General features: G+C 48.6%; 1 protein-coding gene across 1 annotated transcript in view; it reads left to right on the top strand.

Annotated features, from left to right (window-relative positions):
* The first annotated feature begins 886 nt into the window (after positions 1 to 886).
* Positions 887 to 20,004, top strand: part of Tbxas1 (thromboxane A synthase 1) — a 167,794-nt gene continuing 148,676 nt past the window's right edge. The window contains exon 1 of the mRNA XM_057776626.1: positions 887 to 1,099. Coding sequence (XP_057632609.1) covers positions 1,011 to 1,099 — 89 coding nt within the window. The 5' untranslated portion in view covers positions 887 to 1,010. The remainder of the gene's footprint in view (positions 1,100 to 20,004) is intronic.

Here is a 20,004-nt window from a genome sequence, read left to right as displayed (position 1 = left end):
TTTCTCTAGTTTCCCACACTAGACCCCCTAGCGGGTCACCCCACAGGCTGCCTTGTAGCTCCATTTTCAGGACCTTCCCAGCATGGTTCTCCACTAGCAATTATTCCTTTATTTGTAGGCATGTTTACTGTTCATCCATCTGCAAAGAAAATTCTCCGGGACTGGGTGCCAGCACCATTTGTGAGTAAGGCAGACACTGGCCCCATCTACGCTGTATGAGTGGTCCCCTCCTCACTCTGCCTCCTGTCTAGTCTCAAGGTGAAGCACACTGACTCATGAGCAAATAAAACCATCCAGTGGCTTTTATCAGATCAGCTCAGAGCTGGAACAATCAACCCACGCACGACCGACCGTGTGAGCTTTTAGACAACCAAGAAGCCCGCCAACTCACGCTGACAGCGCCCACCCGAGGCAAGATCTGTGCTCTGCGCCAGCACTCTGAGCACGCCTCTGAGTCGGGGCTTTCTCTTGATGCCCAATGAACTTTGAGGTAGTTGTCTGCAAAGCAGTGTTTTCCGTGCAGCTGCTGTCTGGTCCCCAGGTTCTGTGGGACATCCGGAGTTGCCCGGATCAGTATCATTTCTGATGTGGCTTGACAATGGTGTCGAGAGGAAACTCAGAGGAGTCCTCTCCTTGAGGAATGCTTATTAGAGCAGCCAGTCAATGGTTCCAACCATTTTGCTTCTCGGTGAACATGGGGCCCCCCGTCTGTCTGCTGCTGTTTCCAGGGAAGCTAACATAAATGTTTATTGACAACGCAGTCATCAAGAAAATAAAGTCGCTGATTCATTGCCTTGCCCCGAAACCCGTTGTTTCTCTCGCTGCTTCCTTCCTCTTTATAAAGACACACTCTGAGAGAGAGCACATTTGGGGGACCCACTGGATGTGATGCGTTGCTGGTTACCATTTCTTTCTCCACCGTCTACACACAGATCAGGACTCCCATAAGGGTAGCAGATCAACCCCGTCTTTCTTCCAGAGGACCACCCCTCTGGACTCTCAGAGAAACAATGGAAGTTTTGGGGTTTTTCAAGTGGGAACCGAGTGGCACCGTGGTGACTCTGACCCTGTCTGTGGCTCTCTTGGCCCTCCTGAAATGGTAAGTGCAGCCCACCCTAGGGACCGTGACATGGCGAGAAAGGTCAGCCTGGAGCCTGAGCTGCCAGGTGGGGTGTGCAGGCATTTGTTTTTCTTTTTCTTGTCTAATCTAGAGGGGGTTGAGTATTAACACCGCTTCAGAATTAAAAGCAAACAGCCAGGTTAATCTTTTGCTAAAATGCGTGAGATCCAAGTGTCGGGAAACACCGGTGGTTCAGCGACTGAGACGCCACACGTAATTAAGTCTGAAAGAGGCGGAAGGAGAAGAAAATTGCAAAGGCATTAGGGATGGCTGAAAGTGTTTCCTCAAACCCTGTCATATTGTCTCACCTTGCTTTCTGAAATCCTTTCTTCATGTTGAGTTTACAACCGATTCGGCCCCCTGGTTCACAGCATATTAAAGACATGCAAGCTCTTTGGCCGACAGACCCTGCAGCAAGCTGGTGACAGGGATGTCTGCAGGTTTAGGGACAAAGTGACAGAGTGAATGTCCTAATTTTCTGCTATGTTATGGAAGGAAATACGTTCCAAACGAGGTGCGCAGCGCAGTGCCCAGGAAGCTGGAGGTCCTGAAAGAATCTTAAACTTGAGCTACACCGCCTCTCCCCTGCGGGTCTGTTAATTCAACAGCCGATTTCTTAATCTGGCCCCAGTGATGTCTGTAAAAGAAAGGCCTCACAAAGAGCTGCGTTTGTGTCTGCCGGGCCTGTCAGCTACCCTCCTTAGCGTTGCCACCTGGATTGTGCTCTCTCCGGGTTTTAAGGGGAAAGTGGAAAAAATAATAGAGCAAGAAGAGAGTTTGAATTTATGTTTCTAGGGGTAATAAAGCCTCCTGTAGATTAATAACTGGGAAGGCACTTTGAAAAACATCAAGCATTATGCAAATGCGAGGTATTATTCTTCTGGAATTTGCATAGCCGAAAGTGGAATGCGCGTTTGATGTTCTCTGATGATGAAATGACTTCTTGGAAATTGGCTCTGAAACCCGGCTTCAATCCCAGTGCTCTTTTGCTTTTTAACTGGTTTAATTATTTTTTGAACTTTTCTGTCTCAGCATGGCTTAACTGGCACGGAAACCGGCCACACGTAAAGACAAGAGCAAATGGTAGCCACCTGCCCCCAAGCCTAATCTTCCTCTTCGGTGTGCTTTCCTGCTCTGTGGAATCAAACACACAGTCTATGACATGCAGTAGGAGCATACTAGATGCCAGCCGCCGTGATTGACTCCTGCCTGTGTAACCTAAAAGCAGAGGGAAACATGATGGGGCTGGGGAAGATAGCTCAGAGGAAGAGCACATGAATAGCATGTGGGATGTCCTAGATTTGAACCCCCACACTGTAAAAGAAAAGTCTTTAGTGGATGGCTTTATGCATATTCTCATTTCTTACTATTGTTCTGATTATGGGCTGCAGGAGGGGGCGGCGGAATCCCTGGCGCCACCTAATACTGGGTGCAGTGGCGTAAATCTGTAACCCCCGATCTGGGGAGGTCGAGGCAGGAGGATGAGAAGTTCAAGGTCATCCTTAACCAACCCAGACCGCATAAGATCTTGTCTCAAAAAAAAAAAGAGAGAAATGTTTATTAATGCGACTTTCTCTTCATCGGCTGTGTTCTGTGGCGCTCAAATCCTGACCCGCGTGAGTCGCCCAGGTGGTCCTGCAGCATTAGCGCCTCCCTGCACACACTCTGCATTCCCTCTCGGTGCCTTTCTCATTTCTGTATTCCTCACTCTCAGCTCTGCGTCTGACTTATAGCATGGCCTCGATAAATGTTTGATGGTCGAAGTGAGCGGGCCGCATATGTTACCACTGCTCTGATGGTGGAGAGGGCCCGTGTCCTGCCTGATAAGCTGCGTGGCTGGGTGTTCCCAATCAGCTCTCTGCAGAGACTCATGGACACACCATCCGGCACGGCAGCTGTGTGTGCGTAATCTACTCCCAGGCCCTATTAATAGCTGGGCTCAAAGATGCGGGGTGAAGACGGAGGCGCAGAGCACAGGTGGTGAATGGGAAGTAAGAGTTTAGCTTCCGTTTGTTATCACAGAAATATTTATCGACCTGTTAATGTGTGCCAGCATGGTGGGAGGCCCCAACAGAAGGTCGGGGGAACGGGAGATCTGGATCAAACGAGTCAGGGAGGGGGCAACATGGCTGTGGTGGGGGTGGGGTGGGGTTGAGCTCAGTGTCTACAAAGGTGAAAGTTGCTGGGGAGGAAGGTAGCCCCCAGTTTGATTTTGGCAAGGCTTCCAACCCTCTGGCTACATCTCCTGTGAGCATCTATGTATATATAGGGGTTGTGTCCCAAGGGGAGGGAATCAAAGGCCAGGAATTTGAGGTACAGAGAGACCCTCATGTTCATCTTGTACCCAAGAGCAATTGTAGAGAGTGCTGTGGTCTAGTGGGCATCTACCAAGGGTATCTACCTTTTGGTATTGGCACCCAACATGGTCATCTGTAAAGTTCACAGCTGAGAACTATGCAACCGGGTTACAAAAGGAAACACATGCGCATGCACGCATATACACACACCTCATGTTTTAAGTAAGTTTAAGTCAGGTGGCGGTGGCCCATGCCTTTAATCCCAGCACTTGGGTTGTAGAGGCAGGCGGGTCTCTGTGAGTTCGAGGTCAGTCTGGTCTACAAGAGCTAGTTCCAGGACAACTCAGTGAAACCCTGGGTAGAAATAAACCAACAAATAAATAAATAATTTAAGTAAGTTTAAGATTTTGTGTTGGGCTGAATTCATGAATATTCTTGGCCATGTGCGTCCCGTGGGAAGTTTGGAGGCACAGACCTGACCTCCTTTAGGTGTTCCCTCTGACCAGTCCAGGGGACACTGAAATGGGCAGCCTAAGTGCTGAGCAGATAGAGGCACCAGGGACCCCGAGGTTGCATCATGTCCCCTCCAGTCCATGAGTTCTTTAAGGCTTGTGCAGGATCTCCGTTCTCATTGCAATTCTGCAAGCATGGAGCTCGTGGCAGAGGACTCCTAATGTCTGGCCGAATGAGGTCAACTTGACAAGTCCATATTCATCAGCTCCAGATTGCCGGAGTGGCCTCTGTAGCTTCAGCCTCTCCACCTCCCCAGTCTCTCCTGACAGCCTGTACACTGGTCACACTCAACTGTACAGTGCTGCGAATGGCAATACCCTTTCCTCTGCTCTTTCCTTCAACACAGCTCAGGGGTGTGATCCTGGCGGAGCATCCCTCCAAGACACTGAGAAGCCCACCTCTGCCTGCTTCCTCTTTCACTCCCAATGCCCGGCACATAGATATCTGATAAACATTGTCAGGAGGCCCCAGTCTACTTTTGATTTCTCTTAGACTTCACGGTTGCACAGAAATCCAAACCTTCTGCCACGAGTCTCACTTGCTTCCTGAAGACCTCGTGTGTGGGGTGTGAGGCAGCTTGGTGCCTGCCTTTATAATTATTGCAGCTTGACTATTTTTACTGCCCGGCTCACCTTGTACAGCCAAGACGAGGGTACATTGGGTACCTCCTTATATTATTCCCTACCTTATTTATTGAGACAGGGTCTCTTACTGAGCCTGAAGTCCACTGATTCTGCCATACCTGTTTTCCTACATCTGATGCTAGGGATCCAAACGCAGGCCTTCATGCTTTGCCCACGGAGCCATTGTCTTATCTGCATCAGATGAGAGCTCCCTTGTTATCTGGTGGTACAGCTGAGTGGCAAAGCGCTTGCGTGGCATGGACAAAACCCTGGGTTTCATACCCAGCTCCGAGACGGGGGTGAGGGAGAGACATCACTTTTCTGAATAGAATTGTTTGAAACTCTTACTCCAAGAAGTAAGCTGCGTTGCATATTGCTTAAGGCACCCTTAAGTACTAGTGTATTCCAACTTTCAAGCAATGCCTCAGGTCTGGCAGCTGGATTCCTGGGGTAGATAAAGATGTCTTTATCCTGTCAGAAAGGGTGTGAGGAAATACTAATAATAGGTTTCTTTCAGTGGTGGGGTTAAGGGAGATTTTTTTTCTTCTTTTAGCCTTTCTATAGCTTTCCTATTTCTTTAAGGAGTGTGAATACTTAGCAAAAAAAGAAAGAGTAATTTTGCCTTTAAAAAATGTAGGATTGGAAAATTCTCCTTTCAACAAGTACAGGGCACACAGAAAGAAACTGTGTACTTTGGGCACAGAGGTTTGGAACCTGAAGTGTCACAGTTTAGGGGGGAATTGGAAGGGTGGTGTGATCAGGTGTGATCAGCATGGAAGACAGTATGAAGATGGCAGGCAGAGCAAGCCCTCAAACATGAACATGGCGAAGGGGAGGGGTCTATCTTGGGTAGGTGGAAGGGCTTTTAATGCCAGGTTTAAAACTCTGGTTTCAGGTCCGGAGGTGTGAGTTGGTTCAACATTTACATAGGAGTCTGAGTGAGGTGGTGTGCTGATAAGTGCTTCTAAATCTAGTTTCAATTAAAATGTGTTTGAGGATTATTAAGACTTGAGATTATCCTGGAACACCCCACCCATGTGCTCAGAAGTTTCTCAGAAAAAAGATTACTTTCTGTATGGGAGACCGAGTTCCATTTCTAGGGCCTTATCTACTGCCAGGACATATTTAAGATAAACCACTGGGGTAGAATGTGGCTGCCAGATAAGCCCAGAACATGGCAGAACAAGAAAAATATTTCAGTCAGCCCTCTATATGGGTCTGTATTCATGGATTCAACTGACCTCAGGTTAAAATACAAAAACAAATGTGGTAGAAAGTCCAAAAAAAAAAAAAAGTGCTGGAGAGATGGCTCAGGGGTTGAGCCTATGGTGCCTCACCTCTACTGAACGCATGTGGATTTTACCTCGCCATCATTCCCAGAACAATACAGCATAGCGTTTACTTAGCACGTCCACTCGTCGCCCTGACTATTCTAAGTCGGCTAGAGGTGATTGAAAGCACAGAGAGGAATGTGTGTATACAAAGCCTGAATCATTGTCTGTAAGGGACCAAAGAATCTTGTGTTTTGATGTCTGTTGGGGGTCTTGAAAATTAGGCCATGTGGATACCAAGGGACACTTGTGTTTTCTGATACAATCAAAGATAGAGGAAAAAGCGGCCAGGATCAGAAAGTCGGTATTCACGGACAGAAGAGCAGTTTGGTCGCCATTCCTGGTTTTTTGCTTCTGACAATATTTGGAATGTTAGATCTGAGGTAGGCCTGCCTTTCTTGGAGATTCACAGAAGATCAAAGGCCCTGGAAAATGCTGCAGGAAAGAAGCCTATTCAACTTCATTCTCTTTGGCATTCCCACCTTTATCTGACTGAGTGATGCTGTGTCAGCCATGGTGGGAGGGAAGTCAAGCCCTCTCTCTGGAAAAGACAGCTGGATGTGTCCACGGGCTGGTGCAAAGGGAAGACTTCTACCGAGGGGCTGAAAGAGTCAGGCTACCCTTTTGAGACCCTCAGGTTCCAAGGTGGATGTGTTGTTCCCTATGGGACAAGAAAGCTAGGGAGCTTAGTGGCAAAATTAGGGCTCACAATGAGTTCTGGCTCAAAGTTCAACATCAGAGGAGTGGCAAGCAGCACATTGGTTTGGTCGGGTGGCAGGAATGCTGCTCTGGGCTTGAGTCGGTGCCCTTGCCATCCAAGGCACTTGGGCACAGTGTAGGCAGCAGCAAAGATGGCCACAGACCCTTCTGGACCTGGACAGCTTTGGCATTGTTCAGTGTAGGGCTATGTGAACCTAGCTACTCTGCTCCTGAGAGGTTGGCTAAACCTCAAATTATCTACAAACGGTGATTTTTCCTTTTGTCTGGACACCCTACTCATTCTAAGTGGCAGCCCCAGGACCTGACAGAGTGTCCCAGAAGCCTGGAAGTACACCCCAGAAGCAGTGTGGGGGCTCCCACTGGAGCCCCAGGACCTGACAGAGTGTCCCAGAAGCCTGGAAGTACACCCCAGAAGCAGTGTGGGGGCTCCCACTGGAGCCCCAGGACCTGACAGAGTGTCCCAGAAGCCTGGAAGTACACCCCAGAAGCAGTGTGGGGGCCCTCACTGGAGCCTTGTTAATGACACTTGTTTCTCCTCTCCCAGTCTCAGTCCTTCAGCCTTTGCTTTTGTTTTTAATTTTTCCTTTCTGTTTATGCATGTTTTGAGCGTATATGTTTGTCTACTACCTGCATGCAGTACCTGAGGAGGCCAGAAGAGGGAGTCAGATACCCTGGGACTTGAGTTATGGAAGGTTGGAGTGGCTGTGTGGATGCTGGGAATTGAGTCACAGTCCTTTGGAAGAGCAGCTAGTGCCTCTCTATGGACCCTTAACCTTTAGCCTTTGTTTTTATTGCTGATGTTTTTTTTATTTTTATTTTTATTTGCAGAGACAGGTTCTCACTACATAACCCTGGCTGGCCTGGAACTGGCAATTAGAGCAAGCTTACCTCAGACTCATACAGATTCCTCTGCCTTTCCCTTCTGAGTTCTGGGATTACCAGCATAACACACTTCCACGTGTGGCCTGTTTTTGTTCTTTCGAGACAGGGTCTCATATAGCTCATGCTGGCCTCTAATTCACTACGTAGTCAAGGATGACCTGAAACTTCCTGATCCTCCCACCTCCGTCTTTTGAGGCATGTCAGCCGTGAACCGCTATGCCTGGCTTTACACAGTCTTCAGGATCAAACCTAGGACCTCATGCGTGCTATGTAAGCACTCTCTCAGCTGAGCTATGTCCCCAGCCCTGTCAGCCTCTCTGAGTCACCGCCAGTCAGACTCGACTTCGCCAGCAGATGGGCCTTTAGCTGGGGCTTGACGCGCAGGGAAGAACACAGTGGGCAGTTCAGACAAGGGGGACTATCTCAGGCGAGGAAGGATCCCAGGCAAAGGCCCATTAGAGGTGGTAACTTCGTGGAAGCAGCACATTAAGAGTGTGAATAATAGACACTTTAGAAATACGTTTCAAAGGCCGTGGATAATTCCCAGCGCCTCGGAGCCCCTAGAGAAGAATGCGCGCTGCTCCCCCTTTTTGCTTTTTTTGCATTTTTGCCGGAATACAATGGGTACTTCAGTTTAATAAGGCACCGATGAGTGTGGAGATAAAAACCACGCCTGCTTATGAAAACTAGGTCTGTGCTTCCCCCAGGACTATTTCACAGAATATTACGGGTTTTTTTTTTTTGGTTTTGTTTTGTTTTCTCTTTTCAATAGTCATGCACAGTGTCTCTGTCCTTCTCACTTTATTGATTTTCCAGAACTAGAGTACGAGGTGTGACTGTAAAGCAACGTGACTGATTATTTTAGCATACGCACCAGAAGTTATACAGCCAGATGTATTTTATGACCTTCAAAGGCATTTTCCTGATAGGCTGAGCCCTCGCGGCAGATCCAGCCCCATCAGGAACTGTGTCCTTAGGACACGAGGTGTCTAGATGTGGACTCGGGAAGCCCCTGGGCACAGTGGCTTTGTTGAGAGAGGACTGGTCCTTAAAAATAGCTCCCAATTTTGCAAATAGGTGATTAAGCTGGCTAATAGTATTTGCTATCTGAATAAAAGGTGATTATAAACAATAAAGCTTCCGGGCACTATTTGTTCATCCAGGCAAATGAACCAGTTATGGAAGACTTTGAATTCTGCCCAAAGGCTAAATTCATTGGGCAGATGATTGTTGTTGTGGGTTTTTGTGGTTTTAGTTTTTAAGGAAACTGTGACAATATTCTCGTTCCTTATGGTCATTCCTTTTCTGTGTGTGTGTACAAACATGTGGGCATAGAAGCCAAAAGATCAAAATCAGGTGTTTTCCACAATTGTTTCTCTGCCTTCATTAAAAAAAGAAAATTATGTGTATGAACATGTGTCTTGGGTGGGAGTGGCAGATGCCCTTGGAGGCCAGAAGAGGACATTGGATTCCCTGGAGCCGGAGTTACAGGCAGCAGTAGGTTTCAGATGTGGGTACCAGGAGCAAAACTGAGGTCCTCTGCAAGACCAATACATGCTCGGAACTGCTGGGCCACCTCTCCAGCCTTTCCACCTTTTTTTTTCTTTTGAGACAAGAACCTGGAGCTCACTGGTTGGGTAGGTTGGATAGCCAGAAAGTACGAGGGATCCCCTGTCCCTGCTTCCCCCAGTGCTGGGGTTATAGGCGCACACTGGTATATCTGTCTTTTTACATTGGTGCTAGGAATCTAAATTCAGGTCTTCATGCTGTGTGGGATGTACTTTCCTGACAAGTTCCCATCCTTCCTTTCCTTATCTAGAAAGGGATTTGGGTTTCTGGTGACATCTAGTCTTGAAGCAGGGGTATCATTGTTTTTATGCTGTATGTCCACCCCACTTAAGGGGTAGGGAGGTTTACTTCGGTTCAGGGTGGCCCCAGGACACCTCACCCCGTGGTGATAGGAGCTTGCAGCATGGCTACTTCCCATCTTGGGGGATCAGTAAGCTGAAACCTAGGCTAGAACCTGAAGGGGCTATCACCTTCCATGTTCACCCCCAGCAACCTACTTCTGTTAGCTAGGCCACAGTCCCAAAGGGTCTACAAGTATCCAGAATAGTGCCCACACTGGGGACCAGGTATTCAAACACACTAGCTGTGAGAGCCATATCCCATCAAGAGCTTAACAGGCAGAAATGAAACAAGAATCTCACTTCTTACAGCAATAAAGCAAGTGTCAGTTTTATGCCTGCGCCTCCCTGAGCTACTCAGGTACCTGCTTGACTCTGCTGAGGAGGAAGTGGGAATGGCTTTCCCAGAAACAGAGCCACTGGGTGTTCTCTTCCCCCTCCCCAGATACCCCAAGAGCAAACAAATGGGCTGTCCTTTGCTATTTAAGGTGCGCACTCATCTTTGGGGAGCCCGGTAGTCTTCCAGGGACTTGTTCCTTGTGGCAGGGATAACTTGCAGGAAAAGTGTCTTTGGGGAGCTGAGAGATAAAGGGCAGATAATCACGTGGTCATCGTCTCAATTACTGAAGGCCTCATGGTTCCTGGCTCATCAGAAATGTGTGATATTGTACAACTTCCTGGTAGGAGGGGTGAGGGGGACTATGGATTCAGGGTTCCTCTGGAACTCCCGGCATTTTTGGTTTGTCACCAACTTAAGCAGAGTCCAGCTCCAGGCCATACTGATGAGCTACCCCACCCCTCTTAGACAGCCTCTCACCAAGACAAGCTTCTGAAGTTTCATCTCCAGGGACGGCCGGCTCCTGAATGAAGTCCCAGAAGGAGGCTGCCTGCCCCCCATTTTTCAAAGGATTTGGGAAAATGGTATCAGAGGTGATCCAAAAAGCTAAGTCAGCCTCCTAGAAACAGGGGCTTCTCCTCCACCCAAACCCTCCTTCCTGAGGATGGCACAGACATCCTGGGGAGAGAGCCAGAGAGGGCCAGTATTGCAACACACCACACTAGCAACTGTCTCCACATTGTGCTCAGAGAGTGCCCCAAACTCTTTCTGTGGTACTCTCCTGCCTGGCACACAGCACCTTCCTCTCCCACAAGCCCTCCTGCCAGAAAGCCTCCCCTGGCTGTTACATTGCATCCTTCAAAAACCCGCCTTAGAGTTCTTTCACAGAGGACCCTTCGACCAGGCCAGTGTGCAATGAGCCTTGTCTTTCTGCCCCATTCTAAGTGCTACAACATTGTCGTGTTGCAAGTACCTATCCTGTCTTCCTGACTGTATGCCCTGATGGAAGCATCTGAGTTAAAGTCACAAGTGTCTCGTAGCTGCTCAGCAGTCACCGTTCTGGTGCCCAACTAGCTATTACAGCACCACTGCTTCATGGGATACTGTTACAGATATGGCCGAATGTGTACGTGCGCGTGCAAGGGAGGGCAGGATGAGTTTCCCTCCCATGCGCCCACTGATGCCACTGCACTTCCAGCACCTGGCGAAAGACCTTGCTTGTGACTTCTACTTGAAAGAGTAAATAAATTCTCTGTTCATTCAAGCAGTGAAGGGTTTTCTCAACTGTGTCCTGGTCTGCCTCGTGGCTATGCTGTGGGCAGGGGTCCCATGACCTCAGGGAGGTAAAGCATTAGAAATGAGAGAACAAGACTAGGGAAGATGGGATGGGATGGATGTGGTGGCAGAGGTGTTGCGTGGTAGAGCATCCCAACCCCTGGGGCGGGGAGAAGAGGCACGTGACCACCTGTAGAGTGGAAGCAAAGAGCAGGCATTGCTCTGCATTGTCCGATTGATCACCAGTCCCGTAGTGTAGAGCATCGGCATCTAGATTCTTCCCCAGCATCCACTGTTGATACGATTGTCCCCATAGGTCCAGTGCTCCATTGTCCCCACAACAATATGTGTTTATGTAGGGATTGATTGATCTCGCCCATTGTAATTATTTAGCTACGAACCAATTGGAAGCCCTGCCAACAAGCAGAACTGATCAATGAGATAGCCAGCATCTGTGGGCCCAAGTTATCATTCTGCTCCAGAGCAAAAAGACTTGACATTTCAGCTAACCTGCACCCTCTTATTGTCAATAAATGCACAATTTACATTAGACTCCCTGAGACAGGGAAAATACTGCACACACCACTCTCCCACCTTCACAAATCAATAGGTAGTGGGCCATGGGCTACAGAGCGCCGAGGAGGGACCACAATCCATTACACACCTTACCCCTCTCTGAGCACACAGGCAATGGGCACTTTAGCAACAATCTGTTACACACCTCACCCCTCTCTGAGCACACAGGCAACGGGGCACTTTAGCAACCGCATCCCCTGGCAGGAGGGACTGCAGAGGTCAAGGGTGGGAAGCTCTCAGGAAAAGCATCGTGCGCTGGGAATTAGCCAGACCTTTCATTTAGGGACCAACGATTTCCTGCAGAGTGATGTTGGGCAGGTCACATTTCCTTTCTCGTTTCCTGTGGGTAAGGGAAGGTCAACAGCCCCCACTTCTCTGCACACACACACTTCCACCTTGCCGCGCATGGCTCTTTGGGACTCCGTCTTGGTCTCCCCCCCTCACATCCCTACAGCCAGTCATCAGTCCAGTCAGTCTACATTCCTAGGTGGCCATGGACCCTGTCCCTTTTCTATCTGCTCCCCTATGGCTGAAGACGCCTAGAGAATCTGAGGCTGGGAGCCTCCCCTGCTTGCTCAGTCCCCAGTTCCTCAAATTCACCCTATACCTGCAGTCAGGAGACCCCACAAGCAGCTAACTGCACCCCAGTGTGAAAAATAAGCCTTCCTTGGGCCTCCTTCCCTCAAATCAGCCCCTCCTGGCTCAGCTCATGAGGGCTCTTGGGGACCTGTCCTTGCCGGTGCCTCTCCTGTCACCTCTCAGCTGTCTCCTTTTGTCCCCAGTTCCTCTGTGTGCCGCTGCTCACTGCCTAGTTCCCCATGTTTGTGGGAAGTTGGCTTCTTCGCTCAGCTGACAGCTTCATCCTTTGCATCCCCAGGCTCTCCTCACACCTGTTACCTTCTCTCTTCCCGATCACCCAGCAGCTTCCCCACCTGAAGGTGGGTCCCCCAAGGGCAGGGGCAGGTATTACTCGCTTTAGTTGAAATTCTCAGTATTCCCAAGCACTCAATACACTCCTATTGGGCAATAGGCACTCAGTGATCTGAACAACTGCACTGAACAAAAAGACACAACCTATAGGACTTTGTGGGGCACAAACACCCAGAACACCCAGTGCACTGTTCACTGTTCTTTGACACTGTGACTGTCACCTTAGGGAGCCACCACCCTCATCTGTTATAATCGTAAGAGATTTTCCTTTGTAAGCCGTGCTGTACTGTAGTGTGGGTTGAAGTTCATCTCTGTCCTGCTGACTAGAGCAAAGATGTGAAGCACCGCCAAGTGGGCAGCTGAGCTCACTCAGGGAAACAATACACTCTCAAGGCATTGGCAGCTTGCCAGTCCACAGACACCTTACTCGTGTCTGCTTCTCTCACTTTCTATACTGGCTCAGTGCTTGGACTTTGTGATGACCTGGGTTCAAATTCTGACTGACCTTGACCTTAAGACCTTAAACAAGCTAGGTAATATACTGTGCCTCAATTTACCCAAGTGTAAAATGTGTGTGCACATTCAGACACTCAGACACACAAATGGGAAGGCAGGCAGTACAGGGGTGCCGTGGGTTATTTTACCACGGCCAGAGCGCCACAGCCAGTTTTGGACCTCAGACCTATGATTTTCCATATGATGCAGAGGAGGTGGTCATGCTTTCTTTGAAAGTGGGGGCGTTTTGAACAGTTTGCCCACTACAGCAACATAAACTGTTGCTAACCCATTGGTGTCGACGCTTCGTCCCTAGCAGCTCTTAGTTAGTTCAGAATCTCTTTCTTGAAAAACTGCTTTGTTAAACAATCCCTAACTCCGTCTACTTCCCAGAAAATGTTCACGTTTTCCCATGTCACCACTGACATTCATCATCTGTCTTGAAGGGAAGAGCGCCATCTCTTTCGTGTGGTTGCTGGTTTCCTTGCCTTTGGGTTTGAGAACTTGAAGTGTAAATGATGTGTGGCAAATTGGCACATAAACCCCGTGAAACCTTCCTCCTTCCTCTCCTAACTGTAGGCACTGTGTTTCCTGCTCACTGTAGCCCCAGCCGGACTCTCCCCATCCTTTACCAGGTCGCCAAATGAATAATGCAGTTAGCTAGCCAATAAACTAACCAACCAACCAGCAAACTAACCAAATAATGAGCCAGCTAACCAAAGAACCCACCACCCACCACTTACCCCTGTCTTTTTTTTTTTTTTTTTTTTTTTTTGGTTTTTCGAAACAGGGTTTCTCTGTAGCTTTGGAGCCTGTCCTGGAACTCCCTTTGTAGACCAGGCTGGCCTCGAACTCACAGAGATCCGCCTGCCTCTGCCTCCCGAGTGCTGGGATTAAAGGCGTGCGCCACCACCGCCCGGCTACCCCTCTCTTTCTTGACTATATATTCTACCCGTTACCACTCTGTTCTTTCTCCCCATGCCAGCGAGTGCTCAAGAGAACCCCACACTTCCCAACTTGCCTTCCAGCTCTTGGAGTAGTTTGGTTTCTGTTGCTATGATAAAACATTGACCAAAAGCAACCTGGGGAAGGAAAGGGTTTGTTGAACTTATAGGTTACAGTTCATCATGAAAGGAAGTCAGGACAGGAACCCGGAGGCAGGAACAGAAGCAGAGCCCATGGAGGAGTGTTGCTTACTGGCTTGCTTTCCATGGTTTGCTCAGCCAGGTTTTCTATACTACTCGGGACCACCAGCAGGCTTGGCATGCATCACCCACAGTGGGCTCGGCCCTCTTACATCCATCCTAATCAAAGAAATCTCCACAGGCTTCAATGGTGCTGGCCTCTTGTTAATAACAGCTGACTCTTCTGCCCCAGCTGCCCAGAAGTCGCTGGACTATACCACCAAATGGCCCTGCAAGAGTCTTTTAAAGACTCAAACTTCCCTCTGAAACCTCACAAACCAGGCTGCATTGCCTGCATCACTTCCAGCGTGCGTTTACAAACTCCCATAGAACTTTGAGCAGCGAACAGCTTTCCCAGCCCAGAGTTTCAGACTCCTTCCACAGTCCTGCCCGAAAGAATGTGGTCAGGACTGCGTTGACCATACCTTACTCCTGGTATTGACTTCTGTGTGAGTTACTTTCTGTTGCTATGGTAAAACACCATGACCAAAAACTAAGTTCATTTTGGTATGCAGTTCTCGAAGGATGAGAGTCCGTCATGGTTGGGAGACAACAGCAGGCTTGGCAGCTGGAGCAGGAAGCTGAGAGCTCAAATCTTCCATAAACAGGAAATGGTGAAAGCAAACAGGAAGTGGTGAGAGATAATAAACATTTAAAGCCAGACCCCAGTGTTGTGCTTCTTCTAGCAAGGCTCCACCTTCTACGGGTTCCACAGCCTCCCCAAGCAGGGCCACCAAGTGCCAAGATCCCCAAGCCTATGAGGGACATTCAAACCACCCCAGCTTTGCAGGGACTCCAGAGACTTTCTCACTATAACAGCTCACCATATATTCAAGGTTTTGTTTGTTTGTTTGTTTGTTTTAAGTGCACTGGTGTGAGGATGTCAGATCCTCTGGAACTACATTTATAGACAGTTGTGAGCCGCCACGTGGGGGCTGGGAATTGAACCTAGGTCCTCTGGAAGAACAGCCAGTGCTCTTAACTATTGAGCCATCTCTCTCCAGCCCCCATGTCCCAAGTTCTTAACCTCAATTAAAGTATTCCAGTCCTTCTCTACCTCTAGAGTCTGCAGTCTTAATCCATGATACATTTAGTCTCTGGTACTGCTGGACATGTGTCATAGCCATTATTTCTCACGGTCATTATTTGTGCATCATGAGTAAAAAGGCTTTGCTTACTGAGTTTTGATCCAGTGATTCCATTTTATAGATGCAGAAATGAAGATCCAGGGAAATTACGTGAACGTAGCTATATCAGTCAGCTATTGCTGTATAACAAACCACCCCAAACTCAGTCACTAACAATTACACTTCATTTTTTAAAGATTTTATGTATTTATTATGTGCACAGTGTTTGTTTGCATGTTTGCCCACAGGCCAGAAGAGGGCATCAGATCTCATTACAGATGGTTGTGAGTCACCATGTGGTTGCTGGGAATTGAACTCAGGACCACTGGAAGAGCAGCCAGGGCTCTTAACCTCTGAGCCATCTCTCCATCCCTACATTTAGTTTTCCCGTGGTCTATGGCTCAGCTGAAGTGACTGAGAGTGGGGTTTGTGTCTGCTCCTTGTGGTTGTCGCAGCTGAGGCTTGAGGAAGCTCTGTTCTGGATCATCACAAAAACGCGGAACACAGAAGAGGAAATAGCAACACTCCGGTTGACTCAGCAAGTTGCAAATTGAATTCTAATTTGAATGGATTGAGGAAGAAGAACACATGCCTGTAGTGGAAGGTACTGATCTGGCCCGAGCCAAGAATGCTGCTGTGTAATTTTGATACAGAAAATTATTGAAGAATTGACAGACTTCAATTGCCCCACATTCCACGTCCAAGAGCAGACATTTTGAGTCTTATCTCTGGCAAAACAACAACCAAAAAATAAAACAAAATAAAGCAAACAAACAACAAAACCCACTTAAGGCTAAGGCACATTTGGATTTTTATTAGAAGTGAAAATAGTGAATCTAAGTAAACCAGACACTGAGGAGGACTCTGCCAGCTGAGACAGTGACAGGGGGATCATGGAGTTCTTGCTGTGGAGAGATGAGCTGGCATCAAGAGTTCCTGAAGCATAGTCCAGAATTCAGTGTAGGACTTAGACTGGACCTGGGCCAAGGAATTTCCAGCCAGACAAAGGACTGAGGACAGGGCCTGGCTGATGGTGGATGGGACACACTTTCAAGGAACCCTGAGCTCTCAATTCCAGTCTGGGACAGCGGGGTGAGGGAAAGGGTGTCTGAAGGTAGAGGGCCTGAGGAGACCTGGGTACAGCATGCTTGCCGTGTTTTGAAACAGCAGCTGGTGCAGACCCTTGCGGACTGTGAGCTGTGGTAGAGGACATGTTCCTTTCTCTGTCAGTCAGAAAATTGTATGGATGCAGTTATGCCAAGAACTGACTGAAATACAAAGTGCCAGAGATGTTTCCATAATCTCGTGGGTGCTCGAGCACCCTGGATTACTAAGGGAAAAATGTTTATTTCTCGTAATGACCTCTGGGTGTCAGTTGCTGGCTTTTAGAAGAAAGGAGGCATCCTCTTGTCCTAGGCTTGTGGCACACTGAATTTTACGTGCGTTTCCTGTCACACTGCATGCTCCTCCTTGCCATGTGTGTTGTCCCTTTTCCCTGGGGACCTGAGGGGAGACTGCGCACCAGGGACTTGGTGATCCAGGATCAGCAGGGGCTCCACTGTCTTTTTTACCTCTAACGGGGTTCTGACTAAACCACCGGAATATAGGTTAGTGTTGTCGTAATGTGCAGGAAAAACATGAGAAAACAGGAAAAGTAGGGCACTCAGTGTGAGCCCAGAGCAAGAAGGCTTTGGAGTGGGGCTTCTTCTTGCCTCACCAGCTCTGTCCTTGGGGCAGTAAGGATACAGCACATATACACCACACACGCCACATAACACAGCCCCACATGTATATATCACATACACAACTAACCTCTCCCCCATATCATACACACATAGTACACACTACATATACACAACATACATATCACATACAGGCATATAACATACACACCATATACATTATTCATGTAATAAACTCACATGACACACATACCACATACATACTACATGCAGACAATACACACACATAATATACATACCTAACATATACACTATACACACGTTAAATGTATACCACATAACCCATACAGTACATGCACACACACCATGCATACCACACATGAACACATATATTGTACTCATATCACACAAATCACATGCCCCCACCACATACACTATGTACTAGTATGCAAGTGAATTAATGACCAGTTTTGATGGTCCTTGGGGTAGACTGACTGGTGTCCCCATAAAATTAGTATCCACTGGAACCTCACAATATGAGGAAATGGGTCTCTGCAAATATAATCCAGTGTGGACGATGTATTGATTTGGAAGACAGTGGCTCCATGGGTTCATAGGGAGTGGCACTATGAGGAAGTGTGGCCTTGTTGGAGGAAGTGTGGCCCCAGGGGCAGGCTTTGAGGTCTAGAAGCTCCAGCTAGACCTAGTAGCTTACTGTCTCTTCCCACTGCCTGCAGGTTCAAACATAGCGCTCTCAACTACCCCTCCAGCACCGTGTCTGCCTGCGTGCTACCATGTCCCGTCATGGTGATAAGGGACTGAACCTCTGAACTGTAAGCCAGCCCCAATTAAATGTTTTCCTTTATAAAAGTTGCCTTGGTCGTGGTGTCTCTTCACCATAATAGGAACCCTAAGACCCAAACCCAGGACCACTGTCCTTACAAAACAAATTTTTTTGATACAGATTCAGAGAAGCGTGTCACAAAGTAGAGGCCGCTGACAGGGTGGAGGCAGAGAGAAGTTTGAGCGACGCGGGTACGAGCCAGAGAGAGCCAACAATTTGCACGCGGAGGGGAAGGCTGCTCCTTAGCTCCACAGTGAACCACAGGAGCAGGGCTAATATGGTCACATCCGCAAGGGGGAGGGTCTCCCTAAAATGTGCTCTAGGTGTCTCTTTTGTGATTCACCTTAGTCCTGACCTTGGAGAAGAGCTTGGGTCTAAGCCCAGAGCAGGAAACCAGTCAACATCCTAAAAATGGGCAAGATTGCTCCAGTCTAAAGGTTTGAGGCTGGAAGACGGTTATCATGGCCCCATCAAACCAAGGGGATCCCTGACTTCCCCATTCATCGGAGAAGATGGCCTTTTCTATCTCTCTGGTGTGGCACACAAGCTTTTAAGTACCCGTTAACATGAATTATGTGGCTGTCAGAACCCCACCCCAACCTGGCATTGGCTTCCTCGTGGCTTCAGGTATCCCTGATTTTTTAAAGGCAGCTATGCTGTGAGGTCTAATACTGCAGCAAATCCACTCTTTCCTGGGTGTTCTTGGTGTTCTGCAGTCCTGACCTGGCCCCCAAAGAATCGGAGCTGGCATCTGAAGTGTGACCAGAAGTCAAAGGACATCTGAGCTGCCCGTGGCCCTGGAAGGCGAAAGGGACAATGTAACATGTCCTCAAGGCCTTCAGGAGACCAAGGGGGGTCTGTCTGAATGTGAACAGGACCTTGGGAGAGATGACTTGGAATTGGATAATTAGTTGGAAACACTGTCAGGAGATTGGTTTCTGGGGTGCCGTCTGGGAAGGCTGGCTCAGCAGCCTGGGGAAGGAAGTTCACTTTGCGGTACTACAGAAGTCAAGTTCAGGGCAGGAGGAAGTGCTAAGGGGTACATTAAAAAGCGAGTCACCGTCACTAAGTTTTTCAAACCCAGACAAGGCCACTCTGACCTCATGGTCCACTAAAGTCTCTAGAGCCTTCTCTGTGAGCAACAGTGGAGCTGGGGACTTGTCTTCCTTGTACTTGGGAAGTTTGGAAAATACCGGTTCTACCTGAACTTCCCGCTATGCTCATGAAAATAAAACGCGCGAAAATGTGTGCCTGAGCCCTTTGATACATTAAGAGCCCCACAGCTTCCTTGTTTAACTGAGGATTGCTGCCTCACCTGGGGTTGTTAGCAAAGCAAGAGGGCCTTTGTTGAGCTTGACAAAGTGATTAATACAGACTCTCCGTGAATTTTGGCTTCTCAACGGCTTTTGATGTGCTAAGATTCCCCAGTGAGGACAACACCATCAATTACCTAAACAAGCCACTACCTCCAGGCCTCGGTTCTGTGGGACTAGCCTGCTAATTGGTAGACTGAGCGAGAAATGAGAAATGCCCTCCGAGGCCATGGCCATAGCCCTGACCTTTCTTGGAGGAGCAAGGCCCTTTAAGTGACTCTGTGGAGACGCCACCTCTGACCTGAGGTGACGGCATCACCCTTCACTTCCGCAAAGCCCTGTGTCCTGCCTTCTGTCCCCAGTCCACTTTGTTTGTCCAAGGCTCTGTCCCCTTGGCATATTCTATGTGGGGCTGCAGAACTCAGGGCCGGGGATGGGGGGGGGTGTCGAGGGAGGTCTGAGTTCTTGGAAATTAGTCTTTCTCAAGAGCTCTTCAGCTCCTGGAATCAGCCAGATGCAGCCAGGACTGCACATGGGCCATTGTGGGATGTCTAGACCCCTGTCTGCTGACTAGTGCAAGAGGTAGCTTTTAAAAAGCAGGGCCTGGAGAGATGACTCAGGGGTTAAGAGCATTGGCTGCTCTTCCAGAGGAACTGGGTTCAATTCTCAGCAGCTTACAACAACTGTCTGTATCTCCAGTTCCAGGGGCCCTGACACCCTCACAACTAAATGCAGGGACTGGAGAGATGGCTCAGCAGTTAAGAACGTGTAGACCACTTCTAGAGAGCCCAAGTTCATTTTCCAGCACTCATGGTGACATCCCTGACCTCCACAGCACCCCCCACCAC

The sequence above is a fragment of the Chionomys nivalis genome, chromosome 1 (genome assembly GCF_950005125.1).
Source record: "Chionomys nivalis chromosome 1, mChiNiv1.1, whole genome shotgun sequence".
NCBI lineage: Eukaryota > Metazoa > Chordata > Mammalia > Rodentia > Cricetidae > Chionomys > Chionomys nivalis.
This window is presented reverse-complemented; position numbering and strand designations above follow the sequence as displayed.